The sequence below is a fragment of the Eschrichtius robustus genome, chromosome 1 (genome assembly GCF_028021215.1).
Source record: "Eschrichtius robustus isolate mEscRob2 chromosome 1, mEscRob2.pri, whole genome shotgun sequence".
In the NCBI taxonomy this organism is placed as follows: Eukaryota; Metazoa; Chordata; class Mammalia; order Artiodactyla; family Eschrichtiidae; genus Eschrichtius; species Eschrichtius robustus.
The window spans coordinates 167,906,742-167,931,506 of NC_090824.1; the positions used below are offsets into that span (position 1 = coordinate 167,906,742).

General features: G+C 42.9%; 1 protein-coding gene across 1 annotated transcript; it reads left to right on the forward strand.

Moving 5' to 3' along the window:
• The first annotated feature begins 195 nt into the window (after positions 1 to 195).
• On the forward strand, positions 196 to 24,204 carry LOC137764775 (frizzled-3-like). Its single transcript, XM_068543843.1, is given in 12 exon segments — positions 196 to 269; positions 1,414 to 1,491; positions 8,496 to 8,592; positions 9,519 to 9,584; positions 11,717 to 11,867; positions 13,931 to 13,956; positions 14,041 to 14,259; positions 16,022 to 16,160; positions 23,102 to 23,257; positions 23,260 to 23,343; positions 23,346 to 23,986; positions 23,989 to 24,204. Coding segments are annotated over 12 exon segments (1,947 nt in total).
• Positions 24,205 to 24,765: the final 561 nt, after the last annotated feature.

Sequence of the window (24,765 nt, forward strand, 5' to 3'; positions counted from 1 at the left end):
TGAGCAGACAACCACGAAATGCCAGACACCTGAGGAAAGAGATCTGCAGGGAGAGGAAAACTAACACTAACATCTTCAGAGAGGAAGAGAAGATACTGCAACCATGAAGGGAGAATAGGAGAGATGAGAATGCCAAGAAATAGGGAGACCTGGCATTCAGGAGCCGCCAGGGGAAAGAGCTGAAGGATTCCAAAGATGATGGTGAAGAGCCGTCCCAGGATAGGAGCTATACCCCGGGTGAGGTCGATGAGTAGCCCAGAGTTCAGACGGTAGGAGAGATTTTTTTCAAGGAGTTGCCATTGATAGACCTGAAGAATCTCAGTGTGTTGAAAAAGTGAAACATTTGAGATTACTTTAGTAACAAATACAGAAAAACTACAGAAAAAGAAGTCAAATATGAACTCCAAGCAAGACAAAAAGTTTTGCAAGAAAGACACTCTAAGTGGAAATTACATAGTCATACTTAGGTAAACACTAAGTATCGAACTAAACTAAATGACCATAAAACTATTTTGAAGGATGGAGCACCCAAAAGAATACTTGCAAAGGGAAGCGAGGATTTTATGAGGATGAAAAAGGGCTATATTCTCATTCCCCATAGTAGAAAGACCATAGACAAGCCTGAAATTGGAAAATTAAGACCAAATAAGTGTTATTTAGAGACAGAGAGATAAATACCAAAAGAATATGCTAATAGAATTAAAGGTAGTTGCTCCAACAAATGGAAGATTGTGGGGGTAAGAGGGTAGAATACTGATATTCTAGTTGCAAGTCATATAACAATTTGGTTCTTTCAACCTCCATGCATGTATAACTGGAAAAAAAACTAAAGAAAAGAAGACAAAAGGACAAGGAAGTGTGGGTATTGGTAAGGGGGGGGGGTGCCAGAGTGACAGATTGTGGAGTCCAGACTGAATAAGAAAATGAACAAGAAGCAGAAGTGAAGGAGTCCAGGATAAAGAAAAACAGTGCTGGGAAGGGGGTTGTGAGTAGTGGGTGGATGCAGCCTGGAGGGGAGTCCCTAAGCCCTCTTATTCTGCCTAATTCTATGTGCTTTTTGTATTATTCTTCTAGGTGATTCCATGACATTATGACATTTACCAAACAGTGGAATTTAGATTATGATGTTGGTAACCAGTGCAGTAGATGAAGCAAATGGAGGCTGTAAGTTGCTGCCCTTGATAGTAAAGCCCAGAAAGACCCCATCTGATGATTTAATGACTCAAAAAGTTTGAGACTTTGGAATCTATCAACTTGGCTAGGCTACACTACATTTCCTAGAATTCACTTCCTCACATGTTTCCGGCTAGGGTGGCCCCAGGGGAGGTTCGTGAAAGATTTGGAAAGCCCAAGGGAAGCCACAGCCATTTTGTAGCTCACGCACTTGTTGACAATCTGCTGATTCACCCGTAGGTGTGAAGTAGCCAGTGGGTGTGCAATTGCTCTACTGTCTCCTAGGTCCTCCTTCACCTCCTCTGACTCCTGGGTCAGGTATGTGTGTTGAGCTCTGTGACTAGGGCCGCAACTTCTGCAGGACACCTACATCCTCAAGGTTAGAGATGGTTCTAGTCTGTCCTCATGAGTTCCAACTCATGCTCTTCAGTTGCAGCCTACTCATCACCTTCCCTTCCTAAAGGAAAAATTTTCTCTCTCCTCTCAGCACTCCTGGCACCAAGTGTGTGGGTATTTGTTACAGCAACCAGAGCAACAGAGACAGTGATGAGTTATCACCAAATAAAATAGGAATCTGTGAATCTACTCGAATAATAAATAGATGATAGATGATAGATAGGTAGATAGATAGATGATAGGTAGATGAGAGAATGAATGAATGAATGGATGGATGAACATCAGGTTGGGAGGGCTCTTTCTTACAGTAGAAATCTGACTGGTAAATGTGGAATAAGTGGTGGAAAATCACTATTTTGTAGTCATAATAGTGAAGATTGTTTCAGGCAAGAATCATCACTGAATGCTAAATCTAGGGGGATAGTTTAATGAGGATTAAGGGTAATAGTAACTATACTGATCAGTTACACCACGGTGAAGTGGTCAAAATTAATATCACCAACAAGTCTGATGGACACTCCAGATGTGATACCTTGAGAAAAATGAAGGGTCACATTTGTAGTACTCACTCCGTCTGGGATACAAAACTGGAATCTAATCATGAGGACACATCGGACAAAACCAAAGAGGGGGACATGTTATAAAATAATTGATTTCAGTTTTTCAAAAATGTCAATGTCATGAAAGACAATATAAGGCTATGGAACTATTCCAGATCAAAGGAGACCAAATACAAAGGAGAAGCAAGTGCAATACGTGCGTCCAGACTGGATCATGTACTAGAGGGGAAGAATGCTATTAAGAATAAAGAAGGTTATTAAGAATATTATTGGGACAAGTAAATAATTGGAATATGAGTGGTTAGACTAGGTAAAATTATAGCCTCAATGTAAAATTTCTTGAATTTAATATCGGGACTGTGGTTACAGAAAAGAATATCGTTATTCTTAGGAAACACACACAAATATCTTAAGGGGGGAAGGGGAATGGTGTCTGCAACTTGGGAGGATACATCTGTAAAAAATATTGGAAAAAAATTAGTATTCCTAAAAATCAATGCAAATAACCCAATAGAAAAGTGATCAAATAATATATACAGTAAATAACAGAAAATATACAATGAAAAGATACTCAACTCTCTCATAAATAAAGAAATACAAATTAAAACAATGATACCATTTTTCACCCATAGACTGGCAAAATCAAGAGAGTTTGGAAATAATATAAAGTGTTGACACTTAAACAGGAAATGGTAGAACTATAAAATGATACAGCTGCTTTTGAAGAACAATTCACCCACGACCCATATGTACCCAAAGGGGCAGGTACAGAAATGCTCATTGCAGTCATGTTTAAAGTGAAAAACTTGAAACAGCATAAATGTATATAGGAATATGGATGGAAACTCAAGTCATTTCATTGAGTGAAAAACAAGTTGTAGAATAAAATTATATATGCTATTAAAAATCAATAGCAATTAATGTACTACTAAATGATATAATTTTATGGATCTATCAATATATATCAAAATTATGTAAAAATCAAGGAAAATGTTCTTACAGGATATGCATCAAACAGGAACTCAGGATGGAGAGGGTGAGGTCTGATCAGTGAGGACATCAGCTTTATCTGCAGTGTTTTTATTTATTTATTTATTTACTTTTGGCTGCATTGGGTGGTCGTTGCTGCGCGTGGGCTTTCTCTAGTTGTGGCGAGCAGGGGGTCTACTCTTTGTTGGGGTGCCGGCTTCTCATTGCAGTGGCTTCTCTTGTTGAGGAGCATGGGCTCTAGGCGCACGGGCTTCAGTAGTTGTGGCATGCAGGCTCGGTAGTTGTGGCCCACGGGCTTAGTTGTTCGGTGGCATGTGGGATCTTCCCGGACCAGGGCTCGAGCCCGTGTCCCCTGCATTGGCAGGCGGATTCTTAACCACTGCACCACCACAGAAGCCCTATCTGCAGTGTTTTAATTTTTGAAAAGGGAAATGTATTCCTATACTGCTTGTGTAATTAAGGATTACAAGTGTAATTAAGAATTTCATATATAATTACACATTAACTTTAAAATGTAGGCAGCAGCCTTTACCTCCCCAAGATCATTTATAAATCAATTTTCGTTTCTGTCTGTTAATAAGTCAGATACCACTTACTGGAGGATGGTCCCCTCTGTCATTCTAGCTTCTATTTTTACTCTTCCCTGGCACCTCTGGACCTTCTATTTAAATCTGTAATATTGTGATTTGGAAATTAAATTCAAGTGAGGTCAAAACAAAGGTGTTTCTGAATTTAAGTAGCTTGGGTGTTTACCCTTCCCCTGTTCAAATGTGTGTGCACAAGAACCTCTTCTGTCTTAACCCTGTGAGGAAACTGGTGAGAAACCACATGAGGGTCTCACTGCGGGGAGCCGGCACAATGACACATTTTGGCAGCTCTGTTCTTTGGGGGACATTGTGAAATAATGATATTTCTCTTCCCAAGCCTGATGACTAGAAAATGTGAGTTTCACGTGGGACCTGCACATTTAATGGATGTGATGCCCTGTATAATTCTTTTTTTCTTTTTAACAACTTTATTGGAGTATAATTGCTTTACAATGTTGTGTTAGTTTCTGCTGTATAACAAGGTGAATCAGCTATATGTATACATATATCCCCATATCCCCTCCCTCTTGCGCCTCCCTCCCACCATCCCTATCCCACCCCTCTAGGTGGTCGCAAAGCACTGAGCTGATCTCCTTGTGCTATGCGGCTGCTTCCCAGTAGCTATCTAATTTACATTTGGTAGTATATATGTCAATGTTACTCTCTCACTTCGCCCCAGCTTACCTTTCCCCCTCCCTGTGTCCTCAAGTCCATTCTCTACGTCTGTGTCTTTATTCCTGTCCTGCCCCTAGCTTCATCAGAACCATTTTTTTTTTTAGATTCCATATGTGTATACCCTGAGAAAACCATAATTCAAAAAGAGTCATGTACCACAACGTTCACTGCAGCATATTTACAATAGCCAGGACATGGAAGCAACCTAAGTGTCCATCGACACATGAATGGACAAAGAAGATGTAGCACATATATACAATGGAATATTACTCAGGCATAAAAAGAAACAAAACTGAGTTATTTGTAGTGAGCTGGATGGACCTAGAGTCTTACTTCACTTCATACAAAGTGAAGTAAGTCAGAAGGAGAAAAACAAATACCATATACTAACACATATGTATGGAACCTGTATAATTCTTGATGGACTTAAAATATCCCTGAAAATTCTAAAATAGCATCATGGAATATGAGAATTCAGAGAGAACTTGCTGATTCTCAAGTTAAATCATCTTGAGTGTCTTATTGTTGTTGCTTGTTCGTATGTTTGTTTTTAATGGAAAAACCGAGGTCCAGAAGAAAGAGGTGACGTCTCAAAGTCACAGAATATTTAGGCACAGTTGAGGGCAGATCCCAGCCCTAATCATCTCCTACAACATGACCATGGCATTTGTGTGGCATGACATATGTGCACCCATTTTGTAAATTAGACGATGGAGTGAATGGAGGAAAGGAAGTTTCCTGTTTTCTGTTATTATATCTGCCCCACAGGCCATAACACTATGACATAGTCTAGTTACAGTAGGCATTTCTCCCGTGGACATTGCCCGCTTAGGAGAGTGGGGCTGGCAGAGGGTCTAGATTGCCAATATTGGTGACCTGCATCAGGAGGGGCTGATGGCAGGAGGCCCTAATGAAAACTGCCAAGTTAAGGCATTATCTTCATTGTCAAGCATAAAAATACAAGTAGTGTTTTTCTGGTCATCAATTACTTATACAATTTTCCCCAGTCATTCAGAAACTTGCTCCTCCACCTCACCAAGGGACAGGGGAGACTCAGAGCAAAGAACTAAAGCTTTTCTGTTCTCATGTGCTTGAGTTTTGCTGCTGTACTCCTCATCCTGAAGGACAAAGTGTGCTAATGACCAAACTTTAAGAGCTGATTCAAGTCTGATGTGTTCCATCTCACCATTAAAAAAAAAAAAAAAAAAAAGTGAAGCCCTACAGCTAGGTCCAAAAAGGGAGCTGTACACTACCATATGATCCTGCAATCCCACTCCTGGGCATATACCTGGAGAAAGACATGGTCCAAAAGGATACATGCACCCCAGTGTTCATAGCAGCACTGTTTACAATAGCCAAGACATGGAAACAACCTAAATGTCCATCGACAGAAGAATGGATGTGGTATATATATACAATGGAATATTACTCAGCCATTAAAAAAGAATGAAATAACGCCATCTTCAGCAACATGAGGTGGACCTAGATATTGTCATACTGAGTGAAGTAAGTCAGACAGAGAAAGAGAAATATCATATGATGTCTCTTATATGCAGAAGCTAAAAAGAAATAATACAAATGAATTTATTTACAAAACAGAAACAGACTCACAGACTTAGAGAACAAACTTATGGTTACCAGCGGGGAAGGGGGGGAGGAGGGATAGTTAGGGAGTTTGGGACTGACATATACACACTGTTATGTTTTAAATGGATAACCAACAAGGACCTACTGCATAGCACAGGGAACTCTGCTCAATATTCTGTAACAACCTAATTAGGAAAAGAATTTGAAAAAGAATAGATACATGTATAAGTATAATTGAATCACTTTGTTGTACATCTGAAACTAACACAACATTGTTAATCAACTGTACTCTAATACAAAATAAAAAGTTAAAAAATAAAATAAAACAGTGTGTCAGAAGTTAAGATTAAAACAAAACAAAACAAAAAGGTAAAACCATACAGGTATAGGTGTGGGGCAACGCAACTGAAAGGTAGACACTGTCCAGCTGTCTGTACACTTAACAAGTAAACATGTGATTGGATTCTGAAGACACCTACATGGTGTGAAAGTGCTGCGGAGTGTGTGTGGTCTGGAAACAGAAAGACCAATGTTCTGACATTTACTGACATATTCTGACATTTACTCACTTCTCACCTTTGGTTTTCTAATCTATAGAAGGGCAATAACACAAGGTCACTGCCAATCCTTGGTGGGCTGAAGAAAAGTGATTAGGATGGGAAGAGGACCAAAACCCACCTTGCAGGTTCCTTTAGGAATCAGGTAGGGTGACTTATTTAAAGGACCTAGTGCTTAAGATTTTCATTACGTGGTTAGGACAAGTTATGGTGAAGAGTCCAGTAGAAGCACACAGGCTTGAAATCAAGTTTCACTTAGGTATGTATCAGATATTTAGATTTTCATTTAGGTCATATACTTAGTTGTATGACCTTCAGCAAATTCCTGCCCCTCTTTGAGTCTCCTCATGGGAAAACGGGGATTAAAGACCATTCTTACGGTACTGTTTGAGGTCCTACTGCAGCTGCATTGAAAGAGACACAGTTCACTAAGTCTGTGAGTCTGTTTCTGTTTCGTAAATAAGTTCATTTGTATCATTTCTTTTTAGATTCTGCATGTAAGCGATATCATATATTTCTCTTTCTCTGACACTTCATTCAGTATGACAATCTCTAGATCCATCCATGTTGCTGCAAATGGCATTATTTCATTCTTTTTAATGGGTGAGTAATATTCCATTGTATATATGTACCAGGGGGGAGGGGTGGGGGGAAGGGATAGTCAGGGAGTATGGGATTGACATGTACACACTGCTATATTTAACAGGGATAACCAACAAGGACCTACTGTATAGCACAGGAACTCTGCTCAGTGTTATGTGGCAGCCTGGAAGGGAGGGGAGCCTGGGGGAGAATGGATACATGTATATGTATGGCTGAGTCGCTTTGCTGTGTACCTGAAACTACCACAACATTGTTAATTGGCTATACTCCAATATAAAATTAAAAATTAAAAAAAATAGAGACAATTCAAAACAAGAAAGGAAGTTGTCTACTCTCTCTACCATATTTTAATCACATCTCCTTAATGCTATTCATCCAAAAATTTATTAATCTGATTGATATTGTTTGAATGTCTTCTAAGTGCCAAGCCCTATTCTGGGTTTGGGGGGCAAATCTGTTAATAGGAAGTAATCTTGCCTTTAAGGAGGTTTATTTTCCAGCAGGCAATACAGAAAGCTGAGGTGATGATGAGACATTCTATTGGAGTCATCACGACCATCTCTTTCACTAGATAGAGTGCTCCTGGAGGGCAGGGACCATCCGAGCTTTTTCATCTCTGTGTCTTCAGTGCCTACCCCAGAGTGAGCAAATAGTATCTAACTGCTGAATTAATAAATATAGGTAATTCTGGACTTATGCCAATAATTGGGCCATATATTGACCCTTCAATCCCACTCCTGGGCATACATCCAGAGAAAATGATGGCCCAAAAGGATCCATGCACCCCACTGTTCATTGCAGCACTATTTACAATAGCCAAGACAAGGAAGCAACCTAAATGTCCACCAGCAGCGGAATGGATGAAGAAGATGTGGTACAGATCCACAATGGAATACTACTCAGCCATAAAAAAGAACAAAATAATGCCATTTGCAGCAACGTGGATGGACCTAGAGATTGTCATACTGAGTGAAGTAAGTCAGACAGAGAAAGAGAAATATCATATGATATCCCTTATATGCGGAATCTAAAAAGAAATGATACAAGTGAACTTATTTACAAAACAGAAACAGAATCACAGACTTAGAGAATGAACTTATGATTACCAGGGTGGATGGGTGAGGGGAAGGGAAAAAGAAAAAGAATTGGGCCATATCTTCCTAGCTAACTGAGCTATTGAGATCTTAGATGAGCCCAGAATTTTGGAACCTAAAAGAACCTCAAAAATCAAGGAGTCCAGTCCCTTATCTATAATTTCAGTTTCTTCTACAATATTCCTACAGTTGATTTCATGAAAAAAGGTAAGAGTTCCTAGGAATGGAGGTATCATGAGAAAATAAGATGATGTTATTTTTGCTAAATTTTAGATGCGGTAGAGATGGAGATTTAAAAACCACGGGCTCCAAGGAAGCCTATGATCCGCCTCAAGCTGGCGTCTACTGGGGCTGCTCCTGTTCTTCATTAGTACAGATAATGTGACATGCAATTCAGACTCTGTTACAATGAGCACTATGGCAACCAGAATTTTTGCCTAATGAAACAATTGCCGAGCTTCAACCCACAGCCCTCTAATTCCACACACCAGTCATCCCAGCAAACTCAAATAAAAGAATCTGGACAGTTCATTGAAATTCACTGTGATCCTATTTGTCTCAGAATTAAAACCACATTAAGTGGGGATGTGTGACAGTTCATTTGGGCTCCTTTGCTTTGGCTTGCTGTGCGAATCGGGAATGGATACCAGGGCAATATTTAACCCAGTTGAACAGGAGTAAATACATGGAAACAACATCCAAGTCCTCTTCAAACCGCTTTGGCAACTGTGAGATTGAGGACAAGTAATGAAAGTGCTAAACACAAATAATTTCAATTCTTTTAAACGCTTGCTGGTTTCAGAGCTCAGCTACTCAATATTTCTCTCATAGCATCAACATCACAATAAATTAATATATGTCATATGGTTGAATTTTTTCAAGTCTTTACCATTTTCTCACTACCTCCTGTTCGGGGACCATGTGAAGCTTTGCGATATGAAGACACAGGGGAGCTTGGGAGGGCCTCTGGGATTAGGGAATCTGTGATTTTAATGCCTTGCATGATAAGAGAAGTTGTTAGCTTCCCATTTCATAAGGACAAAGCCAGACGACAGAAATTACGATTTGGGGATTCAGAGAACAGCAACACATGTTTATGCCCTTGAGAATAAACTTGGGAACATCTGGTAAGGACAAGGAATGCATCTTTAGGAGCCAGGGTTATCCTATTAACTAGAATGCAGAAGGGCAAAGTGGACGCTCTGGAGACACAAGCTTAGGTTTGTATCGCAGCTCTGCTCCCTAGAAGCTGTGTCCCCTTAGCCTACAGACCTCCCCTGATTGCCTCCCTGTAAGATCACCTGTAAAAGGGAGGAAACGCCAAACTCCCAGGATGTGGGAGGATCGCTGGGAGAAGATGGGGTAATGCATCCACAGCAGCCAGCTTGGTGCCTGACACAGACTCCTACTCAATGTGATTCTCTTCCCCCCTCAAGGAACACTTGGGTTTACACATGTGCACACAGAGTCCCTGGAAACAGTACATTCAAGCAACCAGTCTGGGGGCCTTTTAAAAAAAGAAGCATCCACAGGAACAGTTATGGGAATGATTGATTAACTTTAACCACTACAATTCATTATGAAGGCCAGGAGGGAAGATATTACTGTGACAAATTGCTCTGCTGTTTTTTTCTGTCTTTACATGAACACATTTGTCAGCACAAGAGGAGGAGAGAAAAATAAACAAAAGTTCTAATGTCAAAGAGACCTCTTATTGATTTAGTGCTGCATGACTTTCTCATTCAGAATGAGACAAGATAGTCTCTACGTATGAGGATAGCCCTTCCCCAGGACAGGAGAATGGCCAGGTGACCTTAGGAGGTGGCTCCAGAGTATTGTCCCTCCAGCCCTCAGCTTCTGTAAACTGCCCCCACCTCTTTTTTTAGCAGGGATGCTGGAAGAAAAGAGGGAGGAGGCAAAGATAAATGAAAGTAGTATTTCCTTCTTTGACGATGGCCTGAGTGTATGATGGCTAAGAACTTCAGCTTCAAAGTTGGAGAAATCTGGATATGAATCCAAAATCAAGTCCAAGTTCAAAGCTGATAGCTGTGTAACTTTAGATCTATTTACGAATCGCTCTGAGCCTCAGTTTCTGCATTTATAAAATGGGCATAACAATACTTGCTTCTTAAAGATGGGGTAGATATTGAGTGAGACAAATGTCATTTATCGATGTCTGATATTCTATTATATTATATACTCTTCGGCTTCTTTGTGTATCATGTGTATCCCCACTCAATTATAATTAGGGTAGGAAAACTGTGTGTTTTGTTCACCCCTGTATTCTCAGCATCTAGGACTCTGTCTAGCACATAGTTGGCACTTTATTAAGGTTGATTGGATGAATAAAGGGTTTAGCCCAGTGTCATTATATAGTAAGATCTCAAGGTACGATGGCTTTCAAACATGCAGTGAAGGGGTGAAGGAATCTTTGTCTTGAGATCTGAGAAGCCAACTTAGATTTTGCTTTGAAAGGCAGCATAGCAGAGTCAACAAGAATGTGAACTCTGATTCCACAACATCTGGGTTTGAATTCCACGTCCCCACTTTTTAGCCTTGGGTGAGTTACCTGACCCCTCTGGGCCTCTGTCTCCTCAACTGTAAAACTGGGTTGGCAATAACAATAGTACCCACTTCAAAGAATGGTGGTGCACACAAGTGTGATGCTTGGCTCATTGTAAGGGTCTCATGGTCTTAGTTGGCTATGGATGGAGTGAGCTGGCACGAAGAAGGGGCATGACGCAGCTGGAATCATCAAATCCCACGGGTCTTGAATGAGCGTCAAACGTCACAGCCAACTAGAGTTCCAGAGGTGAGACCTGGGGCCTGGGCTGGGGTCAGGCCTGTGTATCCCATCCTGGGACTGGGGTTCACTGCAGTTCCACTCCCGTGGCAGGTCTGGGGAGGGTCCTTCCCTGTGGACGAGGCCTCCTTAAAGGCACAGGGTCTCACACTGGGGTGGGCACCACGGAGAGCACAAGGTGATTCTCACTCCCAAGGAGGGCTTCTTTGAGAGCTCTTGTCACCTAGCTCACCACCCCGCACTCCAGGACTAAGAGCCTTTTATTACAAGATCCCAGGACACCTTTCCCCTTCCACACGTGTGAGCCACGGGGGTGATGACTTGCTCCATGTGTGTCTCTCCTGGCAGACCCAGATCATGAGGCCAGGGCCTGTGTTCCCTCCTCTAGGCCCAGCAGCCGGCACTGTCCCTGGCACATCATATGGCTTCAATAAACAGTCTGTAGAAGGAAGGAAGGAAGGAAAGAAGGAGAGAGGGAGGGAGGGAGGGAATCAGTTTTATAGGCAAACAAGGAAAGTCTAGGAACACACAACATGTTTGGCTGAATTACACTTCCTGTGCCACAAATATGCCTCTTTACTCTCTCTCTCTCTCTCTCTCTCTGCCTCTGTCTCTAATTCAATCCCTGCCGCTTGCATTTCAGTAATGAAACACTGCAGGTATAAGCTATGCACCCGGATTTCCCACGCAGGCTCAGACACACAGGAGGTGGGTGCACTTGGGTCAGGACGCCCCACGGAAGAGCCCCAGCTGTGACCACAGACATTTGCAGACCCTGCACGAGGTTGGCTCCCACCTGACGGTGCCCCTCAGACCTGCACAGAACGTCCTTGTGCCCAAAGGTCTGGGGCCACTCTAAGGGGAGATAGAGCCGCGAGCAGCCAGAGCCCGAGCCTCAGGAAGCCTGGCACGTAGCTTGCAGCCAGCGCCGCAGACAGTGATTTATTTCAGAGGGATGTGTCTGCCTTCCAGCCGCACAGCCAGGGCCAAGCACGTGCACGCGCACCACCCACACACAGACCCTCACACATACACCCACACGCTCAGACATAAACACACTCTCTCACACCCATACACGGAAACCCACACATGCCTTGGGTATACTTAACACGCTCACGCGCAGACTTACAACTGCATGCGGTGCACACATGATCACCCTGACCAAAGTGAGAGAAGAGAAAAAATGAAGCAGTGTCCTGGCCTTTCACCTCCACCCTCACGTGTGTGCCCTCCTTGCCGAGCTCTGAGCCCTTCCCATTAGGCAGCCGCTGATGCTGACTGGCCCAGCTGGGCCTTGCGCGCCTTCCCAGTTGGCCAGGCCTCCCTTGGCCAGACCTCCCCAGTTGCCGCCTGCAGAACTCCCCACACCAGCCCCTTCGGACTGTTCCTCTTCATCCCTCTGTCTTTTCTTTTCTTTTTTTCTGATAATAATAGTCATGAGCATTTATTGAGCTTTATTTTTTTTATTTTATTTTTTTTTTATTAATTAATTTATTTATTTTTGGCTGTGTTGGGTCTTCGTTTCTGTGAGGGCTTTCTCTAGTTGCGGCAAGCGGGGGCCACTCTTCATCGCGGTGCGCGGGCCTATTACTATCGTGGCCTCTCACTATCGTGGCCTCTCCTGTTGCAGAGCACAGGCTCCAGACGCGCAGGCTCAGCAGTTGTGGCTCACGGGCCCAGCCGCTCCGCGGCATGTGGGATCCTCCCAGACCAGGGCTCGAACCCGTGTCCCCTGCACTAGCAGGCAGGTTCTCAACCACTGCGCCACCTGGGAAGCCCCCTGAGCCTTATTTTTTAATATCATTTTTTATTTTTATTTTTATTTGTATTGGGGTATAGTTGCTTTACAATGTTGTGTTAGTTTCTGCTGTACAATGAAGTGAATCAGCTATATGTATACATATATCCCCTCCCTCTTGGACCTCCCACCTCCCCACCCCCATCCCATCCACCTAGGTCATCACAGAGCACCGAGCTGAGCTCCCTGTGCTATGCAGCAGGTTCCCGCTAGTTATCTATTTTACACATGGTAGTGTGTATATGTCAGTCCCAATCTCCCAGTTCATCCCCTCTCCCCCATGTCCACACATCTGTTCCCTAAGTCTGCGTCTCTATTCTTGCCCTGCAAACAGGTTCATCTGTACCATTTTTCTAGATTCCACATGTATGCGTTAATATATGATATTTGTTTTTCTCTTTCTGACTTACTTCACTCTGTATGACAATCTCTAGGTCCATCCACGTCTCTACAAATGACCCAGTTTTGTTCCTTTTTATGGTTGAGTAATATTCCATTGTATATATGTACCACAGCTTCTTTATCCATTAGAGAAGTGCAGATCAAAACTACAATGAGGGATCACCTCACATCAGTCAGAATGGCCATCATCAAGAAATCTACAAACAGTAAATGCTGAAGAGGGTGTGGAGAAAAGGGAACCCTCTTGCACTGTTGGTAGGAAGGGAAATTGATACAGCCACTATGGAGAAAAGTATGGAGGTTCCCTAAAAAACTAAAAATAGAACTACCATAGGACCCAGCAATCCCCCTACTGGGCATATGCCCTGAGAAAACCATAATTCAAAATGACACATGCACCCCAATATTCGCTGCAGCACTATTTATAGTAGCCAGGACATGGAAGCAAACTAAATGTCCATCACCTCTCTGTCTTTCCCAGCGAGTGACAAACTCCCTGGCCTCCCTGTCCCCTCCAGATCTTCTGCCCACCCACCCCCGTCCTAGCAGGAGATGGGCTGCAGGGCCCCGGGGGAAGGAAGGAAGCACACACACGGGCTTCAGAGTCGACCGACACAGGTCCAGTTCTTGCCTGCTCGCTTTCTGTTTGTGCAGATTTGGGCAGGTCTGTCAGCCTGTCCTGATCTTGAATTTCCTCATCTGCAGACCATGATCCGTTGAATCTGGGATCAGTAAGTAAATGAGATAAGGAGCAGGAGAGACACAGCGGGCACTCTGTACCTGTTCACGTCTTCACTCTGCTCTCTCTTCCCCAGGTGAAGCCCTCCATCTGTGCCTGGGTCCCTCTCCTTCAAAACACGAACCTTTCTGTCTACTTGGGCTTCTGCCCCTTGACCTGTAACCAGGCTATAATGTTCTGCTTCCTAAAGAAAGCCTCCCTTGACGACGCCTCCTCCATCACCTACCCCCTTCTCATCATTTACTATACAGTAATTTCCCTGCATATGAACAAGTTCCATTCTGAGAGCGTGCTTGTAAGTCCAATTTGTTTGTTAAGTCCAACAAAGTTAGCTAGCCTAGGTACACAACTAACACAATTGGCTATATAGTACTGTACTGTAATGGGTTTATAATACTTTTCACACAAGTATATTATGTCTGCTGAAATAAATATAGATACTAGGGATCCAAAGAAATCATAAAGACCACACATAATACTGAACTTAGCTTTAACAAATGTGGTCACAGTGAAGTAATTGGATTAAAAAGATGGTATCTTTACCCATCAACCCAATATCTCTAATACCTAATGTACATTCCTATTCAAAATTCTTCGGAGCGAAATTATTTTATGGGCTTGAAATATAATTTTTAATGTCTTTATTGAATTTGTTACAATATTGCTTCTGTTTTATGTTTTGGTTTTCTGGCCACGAGGCATGTGGGATCTTAGCTCCTGGACCAGGGATCGAACCCACACCCTCTGCATTGGATGGCGAAGTCTTAACCACTGGACCACCAGGGAAGTCCTGAAATATTTTATTCTAAGGTTGTGTATTCCAAGAAGTTCTGCACTAGTACCAAAGAAATGAACACTTCTATTTTTTACTGGTACGGTACTACTGTACTCTATACATTACTGTAAGTAAAGTACACAAAAGCACAACCACTTGTAGAGGATGCACGCACGTGACAATGTATGCCAGACACGTGCACTAACTTATGTTGGACATGCAAATGCACGTTCACATCTTTGAAAGTTTGCAACTTGAAGGTTCGTATGTAGGGGACTTACTGTATTAATACAATATTTACAATATTGCTCTTCAGCTCCTGCTTCCTCCTCTCCTGCACATCACAATGAACTTTCCACCTACTCCACCTCCTGTCTCTTTAAATGACACTTACTCATGGCTTCCCTGGGGTCTTCCGCGCCCAATTCAATTGCATCCCCTCCAGGCCTCCTGGTGCTGGTGCCAGCACTGCCCCCTTCAACTGGGGGTAAGGGTGGAGTAGTGGGTGGCCAGAGCAGAGGCCTGACTTCCAATCCCAGCTCAGCCACTCACCAGCTGTGCCACTCACATTCCCTCTCCAGGCCTGTTTCATCATCTGTGAAATGGGGCCCCAAGGAGCACCTGCTGTACTGGGCGGTGGTTTTGAGAGCTACATGAGGTAATGCACACTGGGTGTTTCCCATGTAACAAGCGCTTGATCATTATTATGTCTTATTTTGACCCTTCAGATCTTCCCTTCCCCAGAACCTTGAACCTCCGACCTCCCCTGGTCCTCCTCATCATGTCTTTTTTTTATCCTTTCAATTTTTAATTTGGAAATACACCATATATGCAATACAGTATAATGTGTGTATAGTTTGAAACATGGTCTTTTTTTTTTTAACTTTTTTATTATGAAAAATTTCAAACAACGCAGAAGTGGAAGGAGTAGTATAATAAACCCCCACGAACCCATCAACCAGCTTCAAGAATTACCAACACAACATTACTGTGGCCTCGTCATGTCCTCCCCAGTGCTCATACATGGATGCTCTGCAGGGCTCTGTCTTCAGGCTCCAGGGTGTGTGCTAGAAAACCCGATCCCTTCCACAGCCGCCACCCTCCTCTCCTCTCAGAGGACGCCACCTCCAGGCCTCTGGCCCCAGTGCCTCTCTCGGGTCCCAGGTCTGCTATGAGGCTTTTGCACATCTCTACCCGGACAGGGGCTCCCACTTCCTGGGTTTAGATTCCCATCTTTGGTCTTTGAGCAGGGAACTGCATGATCGGGCTATTCTTCACTAAGAGTCGCTGGAGGAAACAGGGGCTGGAACTGGCAGCCCTGATGAGGAGACCGCTGCTGATAGGGCCAGGGAAAGGGGGACTTTCCTCAGTAACCATTACCGAGCTCACTATCTTGTTGGCTCTAACGGCAGTCCTGCAAGGTAAGTGGTATTGACCCCAACTCAAAGATGGGGGGATGGAGAGGCAGCTAACCCCACCCCTGTCACTCCATACCTGCAACAATACCTATTTTTTTTTTTTGGCCATGCCACGCGGCTTGTGGGATCCTTGTTCCCTGACCAGGGATCGAACCTGCGCCCCCCCCACCCCCCCGGCATTGGAAGCGCTGAGTCTTTTTTTTTTTTTTTTTAAATGTTCTGTGCGTCATTGCATTTTTTTTTTTTAATTTTATTTATTTATTTATTTATGGCTGTGTTGGGTCTTCGTTTCTGTGCGAGGGCCTTCTCCAGTCGCGGCAAGTGGGGGCCACTCTTCATCACGGTGCGCGGGCCTCCCACTATCGCGGCCTCTCCTGTTGCGGAGCACTGGCTCCAGACGCGCAGGCTCAGCAGTTGTGGCTCACGGGCCTTGCCGCTCTGCGGCATGTGGGATCCTCCCAGACCAGGACTCGAACCCGTGTCCCCTGCATTGGCAGGCAGACTCTCAACCACTGCGCCACCAGGGAAGCCCGGAAGCGCTGAGTCTTAACCACTGGACCGCCAGGGAATTCCCAACAATATCTATTTTAAACATGCTTTTCTCTAGGCACTATGCCAGTTACCTTACCACTTTAATTGTTCCAGTGACCCTAAGTAGGAATGATTCCCATTTTACAGATGTGTAAACAATTTCAGTGACTTTCTCAAGGTTGGGCCGGTACCAAGTTGAATTCCACTGATGAAAAGAGTGACCTAAATAAGGTTACTGTCAAATAGTCAGCTAAGCTCCCTCCTTGTCTCCCTTTTTCCTCCCTCCTCCCCTCTGTACCTGCCACACTTACCATGCATGCACATAGATAACAATTCTGAAGAGACCCAGTTTCTGGAAGATAAGACAGACTCTATGCCATAAGCACCCCTGCTAGAAAGGCTGACAGAGCCATGCCCTGGAGTGCAAATCTATGCAGGGGTGTCTTTTTATGCCCATCCTTAAGGAGAAACCTAGACTTTTAGACTATACTTCTTTGAGGCCAGTTACAAAAACTCTTCAAACCAAAAAAAGCAGCTCTGTATTTCATAATCTAGTAAATTTCATGGTTTACTGCAATCTTCCACAGATAGCAAAAGATAATTTCAAGGAAATTGTCCTTTGCTTATGAAACAGATATTACTTTGATTTTCTTTGAAGAAGCAGACTTTTAGTTCCATAAAAATAGTGTAAACAATGCAACAGTTGACTCAGTGAGCCTGGGTTTACTTCTGAGTAAAGCCAGTGCAAGTGGCTTCCAAGATACAACACTGCACCCCGCAATTTCAGATTTAGGTAAAATTTGAAGCAAAATGGTTTGTAGAAAGAGCACTGTCACAGAAATGAGAAGCCTACAGTTAAAGTGCCATCTCGCCTACGTGCATGACTCTTTGTAAAATGAGGACGGCAATACTCATTTCTCATCGTTCCTGAGGATACAGGAAAACACCCAAAATTTTTCTTAAAAAAATTTTTTTGAATAGTAATACATTCACATGGTTAGAACTTCAAAAAGTACAGAAGGGTATATAGTGAAAACTCTTCCTCCCACTCTATTTCCCATCCTCCAAATCCCATCCCTCTGCAAAGGGTAATCACTGTTATTAGTTACCCTTCTAAAGATGTCTTATGCATATAGATAACAATACAATGATATATTCTTTTTAGCACCTTAGTTTTTAAACAAATAGTAACATACTAGACAATTTCTGCGCTCGGCTTTCTTCACTTAATGTGGCTGTTAAAACTTTCAAGTGATGCACAAATGCAAGGAGTTATTATTATTATTTTAAAATATTATCTCAATAATGTACAACGATAATTATGAAGATTAATTTGTCTTAGAATTTAGAAAGGAAAAAAGAGGAAACTTTAGTATAGTAAAGCTTGGGTGCTTTAATGAAATAATTGTGTACAGAATGTATGTGCCACATATTGCAAATTTCTCTAAATTTACTTTGAATACTCCCTGAGTCATAAATAACTAATTAGCAAAAACACTTTACATACAAAGGACGCTTTCCCGCTCCACTGCGACACTGGACCTCAGAGCTGTCTTGTGTTAACAGTGCCACCTAGAGGCAGAAGGTCATCCCCACTACAGTATTTCTTCCCCAGCTGATTTATTCTTTGCTTATCTACACCTCAGGAAATCCACTTCCTACACATAGACATATTCATAGCTCTTCTTTTGATTTCCTTGCTTTCTTTCTGTCTTTGAAAACTGTTGAACACAGGAAAATCAATTCATTTCCTTTTTTCTACATTTTAATTTCCATTACAAACTGACTCCAAGTGTGGCCCAAGGGAATTCGTTTGGGTCCCTTGAAAGGAAAGTCATCAGTTTTCAAGTGGCCTCATACAGAATGAGAAGCAAGTGGATCCTCGGGTCCTGTGAAGGGACCAAAGCCCTCTTCAGACCCTCAAGCCTAGTGGTCTTCGAGTTGAGTGTGCGTTGATTGGCATCATCTGAGTGGGCTTGTTAAGATCCACAGTAGGCTTGAGGTGAGTTTCTAACAATTTCACAGGTGAAGCTGACGCAGTCTCCCGTGCTGGACGCTGTGCTGCCCAGATCCTCGCTCCAGCCCGGAAACGCACGGTCCCCCGGCCACAAGAGTGTTGGTGGCTGAGTCTCTCCGGTGATCTGCTCTCTGGGAATTGCTTTCAGCTGAAGGAAGCCTTCTCTCCCAAAGCCACACCATGCCCCAGAGGCAACACCTCTGAACACTATTCCCTGCAGAGGCAGGAAGGCCCCGTCCCTTGCTTCAAGGTGGGACAACACCTCCAGAGATGCCCTTGTGCTGGGCCCAGCTCTCACCTGCCGCTGCGCTGTGGTCCACATCCTCCTCCTGCGCAGTCCTCCCTCCTCCCTCCTCCAGGCTGCTGACCCTATGGGCACTTCTCCGTAAACCCTGCAAACAAATCTCTGTCCCATCGTCTGATTCCTGGAGACCGTAACCCAAGACACCTTCCTGAAACTAAAATCTTAGCCTTGAAATACAGAGAAAACTACGTAAACAACAATGTGAAAGCGCTTTGTAGATTTTGTCATGCTGTCTTTATGTAAAGGACCATTATAGTTAGTACATGTATCGTTTTTTCAAATTTGTCTTACGCTATTTGTTATTACAAATAGAGAATGTTCCAGCTAATTTACAGAAGTTTAGCCTCAGGAATTTGTAAGTTCACTGAGCATTCCAACCCCACATTAATCACATGCTTTCTAAAGTAAGCACCCTTTCTTTTAAAAGCAGCAACTCGTGTGATTTTTCACTTTTAGTGAAAATATGAAGAAATACTCTATTCATTCTTTTCACAAATATTCATTGAAGTCCTCTGGGCTTAGCACTGTTGTGGGTGCTGAAAATGCAGCGTATATGGAGATTCCATTCTAGTATTAAAAATAAATAATTATGTCTGCATAATGACAAGTTCTGCAAATGAACTAAGATAAGTGATGTGCATAGACAGTGACTTCTAGGAGTTGAGATATTCCCTGAGCTTGTATAAAGCACAGGTCTCAAGAGCATTATGGACTGGACCTCCAGAGCTGGGCTAGGATGGCAAATGCTACATTGCTCCTGTGGATCACATGAGAGTTTAGTTTTACAGTTCTACAGATATTTATTGCATGCCCACCCTATGTCAGTAGTGGTATTGAAAAGAATTGAACTTCCAAATAAAGCAGCAACAACAGTGATAGAAGTGTGGGTACCCTAGGGAATAGCCCTTGACCTAGTTGGTAGAAGAAGATAGTCTTCTCTGGTGGGTGATAGTCCTCACCCACCAGAGAAGGTGGGTGAGGTCAGTGATTCTCACACTTGAGCATGAATTAGAATCACCTGGAGGACTGGTCAAATCACAGATTACTGGACCTCCATCCTTCCCCCTACCTCTGAGGTTTTCTCTTGCAGTAGATCTGGGGTGTGGCCTGAGAATTTGCATATCTATCACCTTCCTATGCTCATTAGCACTGTGTTCGTTATTATTATTATTTTTAAAATAACCACTGCCCTTTGCTACCAGACTCCTCCCTCCTTAGGTTTTCCTCAAGCAAGAAGTCGATTTTTCCACCCCATTGAAATCAGGCTGGGCCTGTGACTTGACCTGGCAATGAAATGTAAACGCAGGGATGGTGTGTCACTTTGCAGCAGAAACCCTAAGAGCCATTATGTACTCCTGCCATCTTTCTCTTCCCCTCTGTCAGGAGACAGGTATATCCCAAATATGGGGCTGCTCATTCAGCCTGGGTCCTGTAATGAAGAAGAACTGAAATCTATCTGCACTGATTCATGATGAACGTGCAACACAGGACATAAACAAACCTTTGTTGTTATAGGCAACTGAGGTTTGGGGATTGCTTGTCAGTGCAGCATATGATGGTAAACTGATGGATACAGAAGACTTCCTAGAGAACATGATACTGAGTAGAGTTTTCAAGGTGCATTGTCCAGGCAGAGAAGAGGCGTTTGAGATGGCAGGCAGGCTATGTGGGGTATCTAGTGCATAAAATACTTCAGTATAGAAAGTGATGGGAGAGGTAGGCAGGAGCCAAACCATTGAATCTCTCATGTCAAATTTCATCCTCTAGAGACCAGATGACAAAAACCTCAAATGGAACATGCCCCAAATAGAGCCTTATATCTATCTATCATTCCCTATCCCCAAGCTGTTCTTTCTAAAGTCTTCTCCAATAAATTAAACAGTACCAACACTTACCCTGTTCCTCAAGCCAAAAATCCAAAAGTCATCCCTGATCAACTTGTGTCAATCTCTCATTTCTCATCAGCAAGTCTGGTTGGCTGCACCTACAAACACAAGCTCAGTCCTTTCCAAATCCACTGCCTCACCCTGGCCCAGCCACCAGCACCTCCCCCTGGAATCACTGCAACTATCTCCTGGCCAATCTCCTTGTTTCCAGCCTTGCTTCCCTGTGGTCCATTCTCCACATTGCAGCCAGAGCGAGCTCCTAAAAGTATAAATCAGATGATGGATTATGTCATCTCCCTGCTTGCAATCTTCCAGAAGCTTCCCATTATATTGAAAATAAAACCCAACATCCTTATTGTGGCTGATAAGTCGCTACATAACCTAGCCTCTGCCTACGTCACCAATTTCTCCTCATACCAAATTCCCTTGTCCAGTTCACTAAGTTCAAGCTACCCTGGCCTCCCTTCGCACTGCAAGTTCCCTCTGTCAGAAATGCTCACCCTCAGTTCTCCATGCACCATATCCTCGGGGGAGCCTTCCCTGGCTACCCAAACTCAAGCAGTACCTCTGCTCCTAAGTTGAAAATCTTTCTTCATTACGCCTATTGCTGTTTGAAATTATTTTATGTACTTGCAAGCGATTGCTATTGCTATCTGCACATTCATTAGAATAGAAGTTCCAAGACATCAGGTCTAAGACTTTCATGAATTCATTTGTTCACACATCCACTCAACAAATATTTATTAAGCATGTAGTATGTACAAGACATTGTCCCTTCTGGGGACAATATTTCAGCCGTGAGCCACTGCCTTGGCACATGCAAGTTGCTTAATAAATATCAGTTGACTAAATAAATAAATGAATAAACCAAAGGGTAGAAAAAAGATTGGATCAGAAAGAAGTATATAGGTCACATATACTTGCTAATGAGAAAACTGAACTTTAATAATAAAACAACAAAATGCTAATTTAGACTGGCTGAGACATCCAGATCAAACAGCATTGGTCCCAGAGAAAATGAGCTAGGAAAGGCTCCCTCATTGGGACTTCTGAAAGTATACAAGAATCAGTAAAATGGAGAACATGACTGTGCATAAGCAGCATGAAAATACCACGCACCTGTTCTTCTAGTAGCAGGATAACTACTCAGAAACTTATTAAGAATAATTTATTAAGTGCTTTCCTTGATAAAGGAAAGGATACTGTATTGTAATTAGCCACACTCACACTACTAATTCCTAACAATAATTTTGTGTCCAGGATGTAATGAATCTTTCAGGAATTTCAAAAACTGCTACAAGTTGAAGTCAATTTTGAGACAGCAAAGCGACAGTGTTTGTGTGGGTTGAAATGCGGTGGCTGGTTCCAGCCAAGAACTCCAAAGTTTTCCTGATTTCGGATACAGGTATATTTTTCCCATAACATACTATCACTTCTATGTGAAGTCATATGTACCTTCTGCCTCTTCTTTCCATTACAAGGAGTAGTGAAGACATAAACCAATTCCAGGTACAGCAAAATCTCAATAATTCAGGCTCACCCTGGAGAAAGCCAAGGGCAACTATGGCCAAGCCTGAATTCTAGAGGAAGGAAGTGGTGTAGGCTTTTTAAAAAGGTACATCCAATATTAACCAAGTATTGACTTTTGCTAGTACCTGGGGGGAGGACTCTAAATTAATGTCGGATTAAAATGACTTACAATGGCATATTGCAATTGATTTGTCCTCTTAGGGAGGATAAACATTTTCTTCTACAAGATTAGTTATATTGGTACGTGTGTGCTCGCCGGCGGTCCTCGTTCTCTCCATGTACCTGAGGGACGCGCGGCCACCCCCGGCCGGCGCTGCAGACCCCCAGGAGCCCGGCCCCGAGGTGTGAGATATTTCAGTCAAAGGAAGAGATAGCTCTTCTCCTAAGATGGAATCTGTTGTTTGGGAATGTGGTTGATCAACTTGATATGTTGGCCAAGTGGTGCCCTATGTAATAAAATGAAAAGAAGAGGCAAGATGATGTCATTTTCCCATATTGTGAAACCAAAAACAAATGCCTTTTGTGAGACCAAGCTAACAAACTTCTGACGGTGCAAAGAGTATTTCTGTTTGAAGAACTTAACAGTAAGATAGAAGTACTTTCAAGCTGAGACCTGCAAGTGTATAAAGATCTAAAATACGTATTGAGTAGGCCTGATCATCTGAATCTCATTCAGTCGAGGAAGCACGGCTGAGTTGGATCGTCTTCATTCTGTGGCCCTTGTCTATGTTTGTGGGGCGTATAGGTGGACACAGTTTGTTTTCTTGTGAACCTATTACCTTCAGGATGTGCCAAGATTTGCCTTATAATACTACGTTCACGCCTAATCTTCTGAACATTATGACCAACAGACAGCAGCTTTAGCAATGGAGCCATTCCACCCTATGGTGAATTTGGATGGTTCTCGGGACTTCCGGCCATTTGTGCACTCTCTGCTCCTATTTGTATGGAATACGGACGCGTCACACTTCCCTGCCCTAGGCTCTGTCAGCGGGCTTACAGAGAGTGTTTGCAGCTCATGGAGATGTTTGGTGTTCCTTGGGCTGAAGATACGGAAGGCAGTAGGTTCCCAGATTGTGAAGAGCCGTATCCTCGACTTGTGGATGTGAATTTAGCTGGAGATCCTACTGAAGGAGCCCCAGTGGCAGTGCAGAGGGACTGTGGTTTTTGGTGTCCCCAAGAGTTGAAAATTGATCCTGATCTTGGCTCTTCTTTTTCACACGTGTGTGATTGTTCACCTCCTTGTCCAAACATGTACTTTAGGAGAGAAGAGCTTTCATTTGCTCCATATTTCATAGGATTGATTTCAATCATTTGCCTCTCTGCCACATTATTTACTTTTTTAACTTTTTTGATTGATGTCACAAGATTCCATTCTCCTGAAAGACCTGTTATATTTTATGCAGTCTGCTACATGATGGTATCATTAATTTTCTTTATTGGGTTTTTGCTTGAGGACCGAGTAGCCTGCAATGCACCTAGCCCTGCACGGTATAAGGCTTCCACAGTGACACAAGGATCTCATAAGAAAGCCTGTACCATGCTTTTAATGGTACTCTATTTTTTTTTACTATGGCTGGCAGCGTTTGGTGGGTAATTCTTACCATCACGTGGTTCTTGGCAGCTGTGCCAAAGTGGGATAGTGAGGTTATTGAGAAGAAAGCATTTCATGCCAGTGCGTGGGGCATCCCTGGAACTCCAACTATCATCCTTTTAGCAGTGAATAAAATTAAAAATGACAATATTAAAAAAAAAAGATTACTTATATTGTTTTCTTAACTCATTTTTTCAGAATACTTAGGCAAAACTCAACCCAGGTCCAGTCCATCTGTATGCAAACTTTGGATCTGTGGGTCTGAATTAATATTTTATCATAAAACTAAAAAGCATTCTTATACCCAGCATGGTATAGTCTCTCTAACGTTCTGCAAGATCTCGTCAGAGACCTCTTTCTGTGTTTAGGTGTCAAGATATTAATTGCTTTTTCCAATGTGTCGTGACTCGTGTTTAATCACTTTTCTTTAATGACTCAAGCTGGGAACTCAGTGATGTTTGTGAGTGGCAGGATGACATAAAAGAAGCTGGGTGAATTCTCTCTTCACCATCCTCCATGATGTGATTTCACAAGCTCAGGCTTCTGCCCAAGTAAGCTATCATTCACTTACTTCATGGCGAGAAATGCCTAACGTCTCAGGGTTGAAAAAATTATGTCAATGTTGTGCTTACACAAGAACAGATGACAGGACAAATGGAGCAGAATAAAAAGTCCAGAAAACCATATATACTTTCAACAGACTAATGTCAAAGGGGGAAAGATGAACTTTCTAATAAATAGCACCG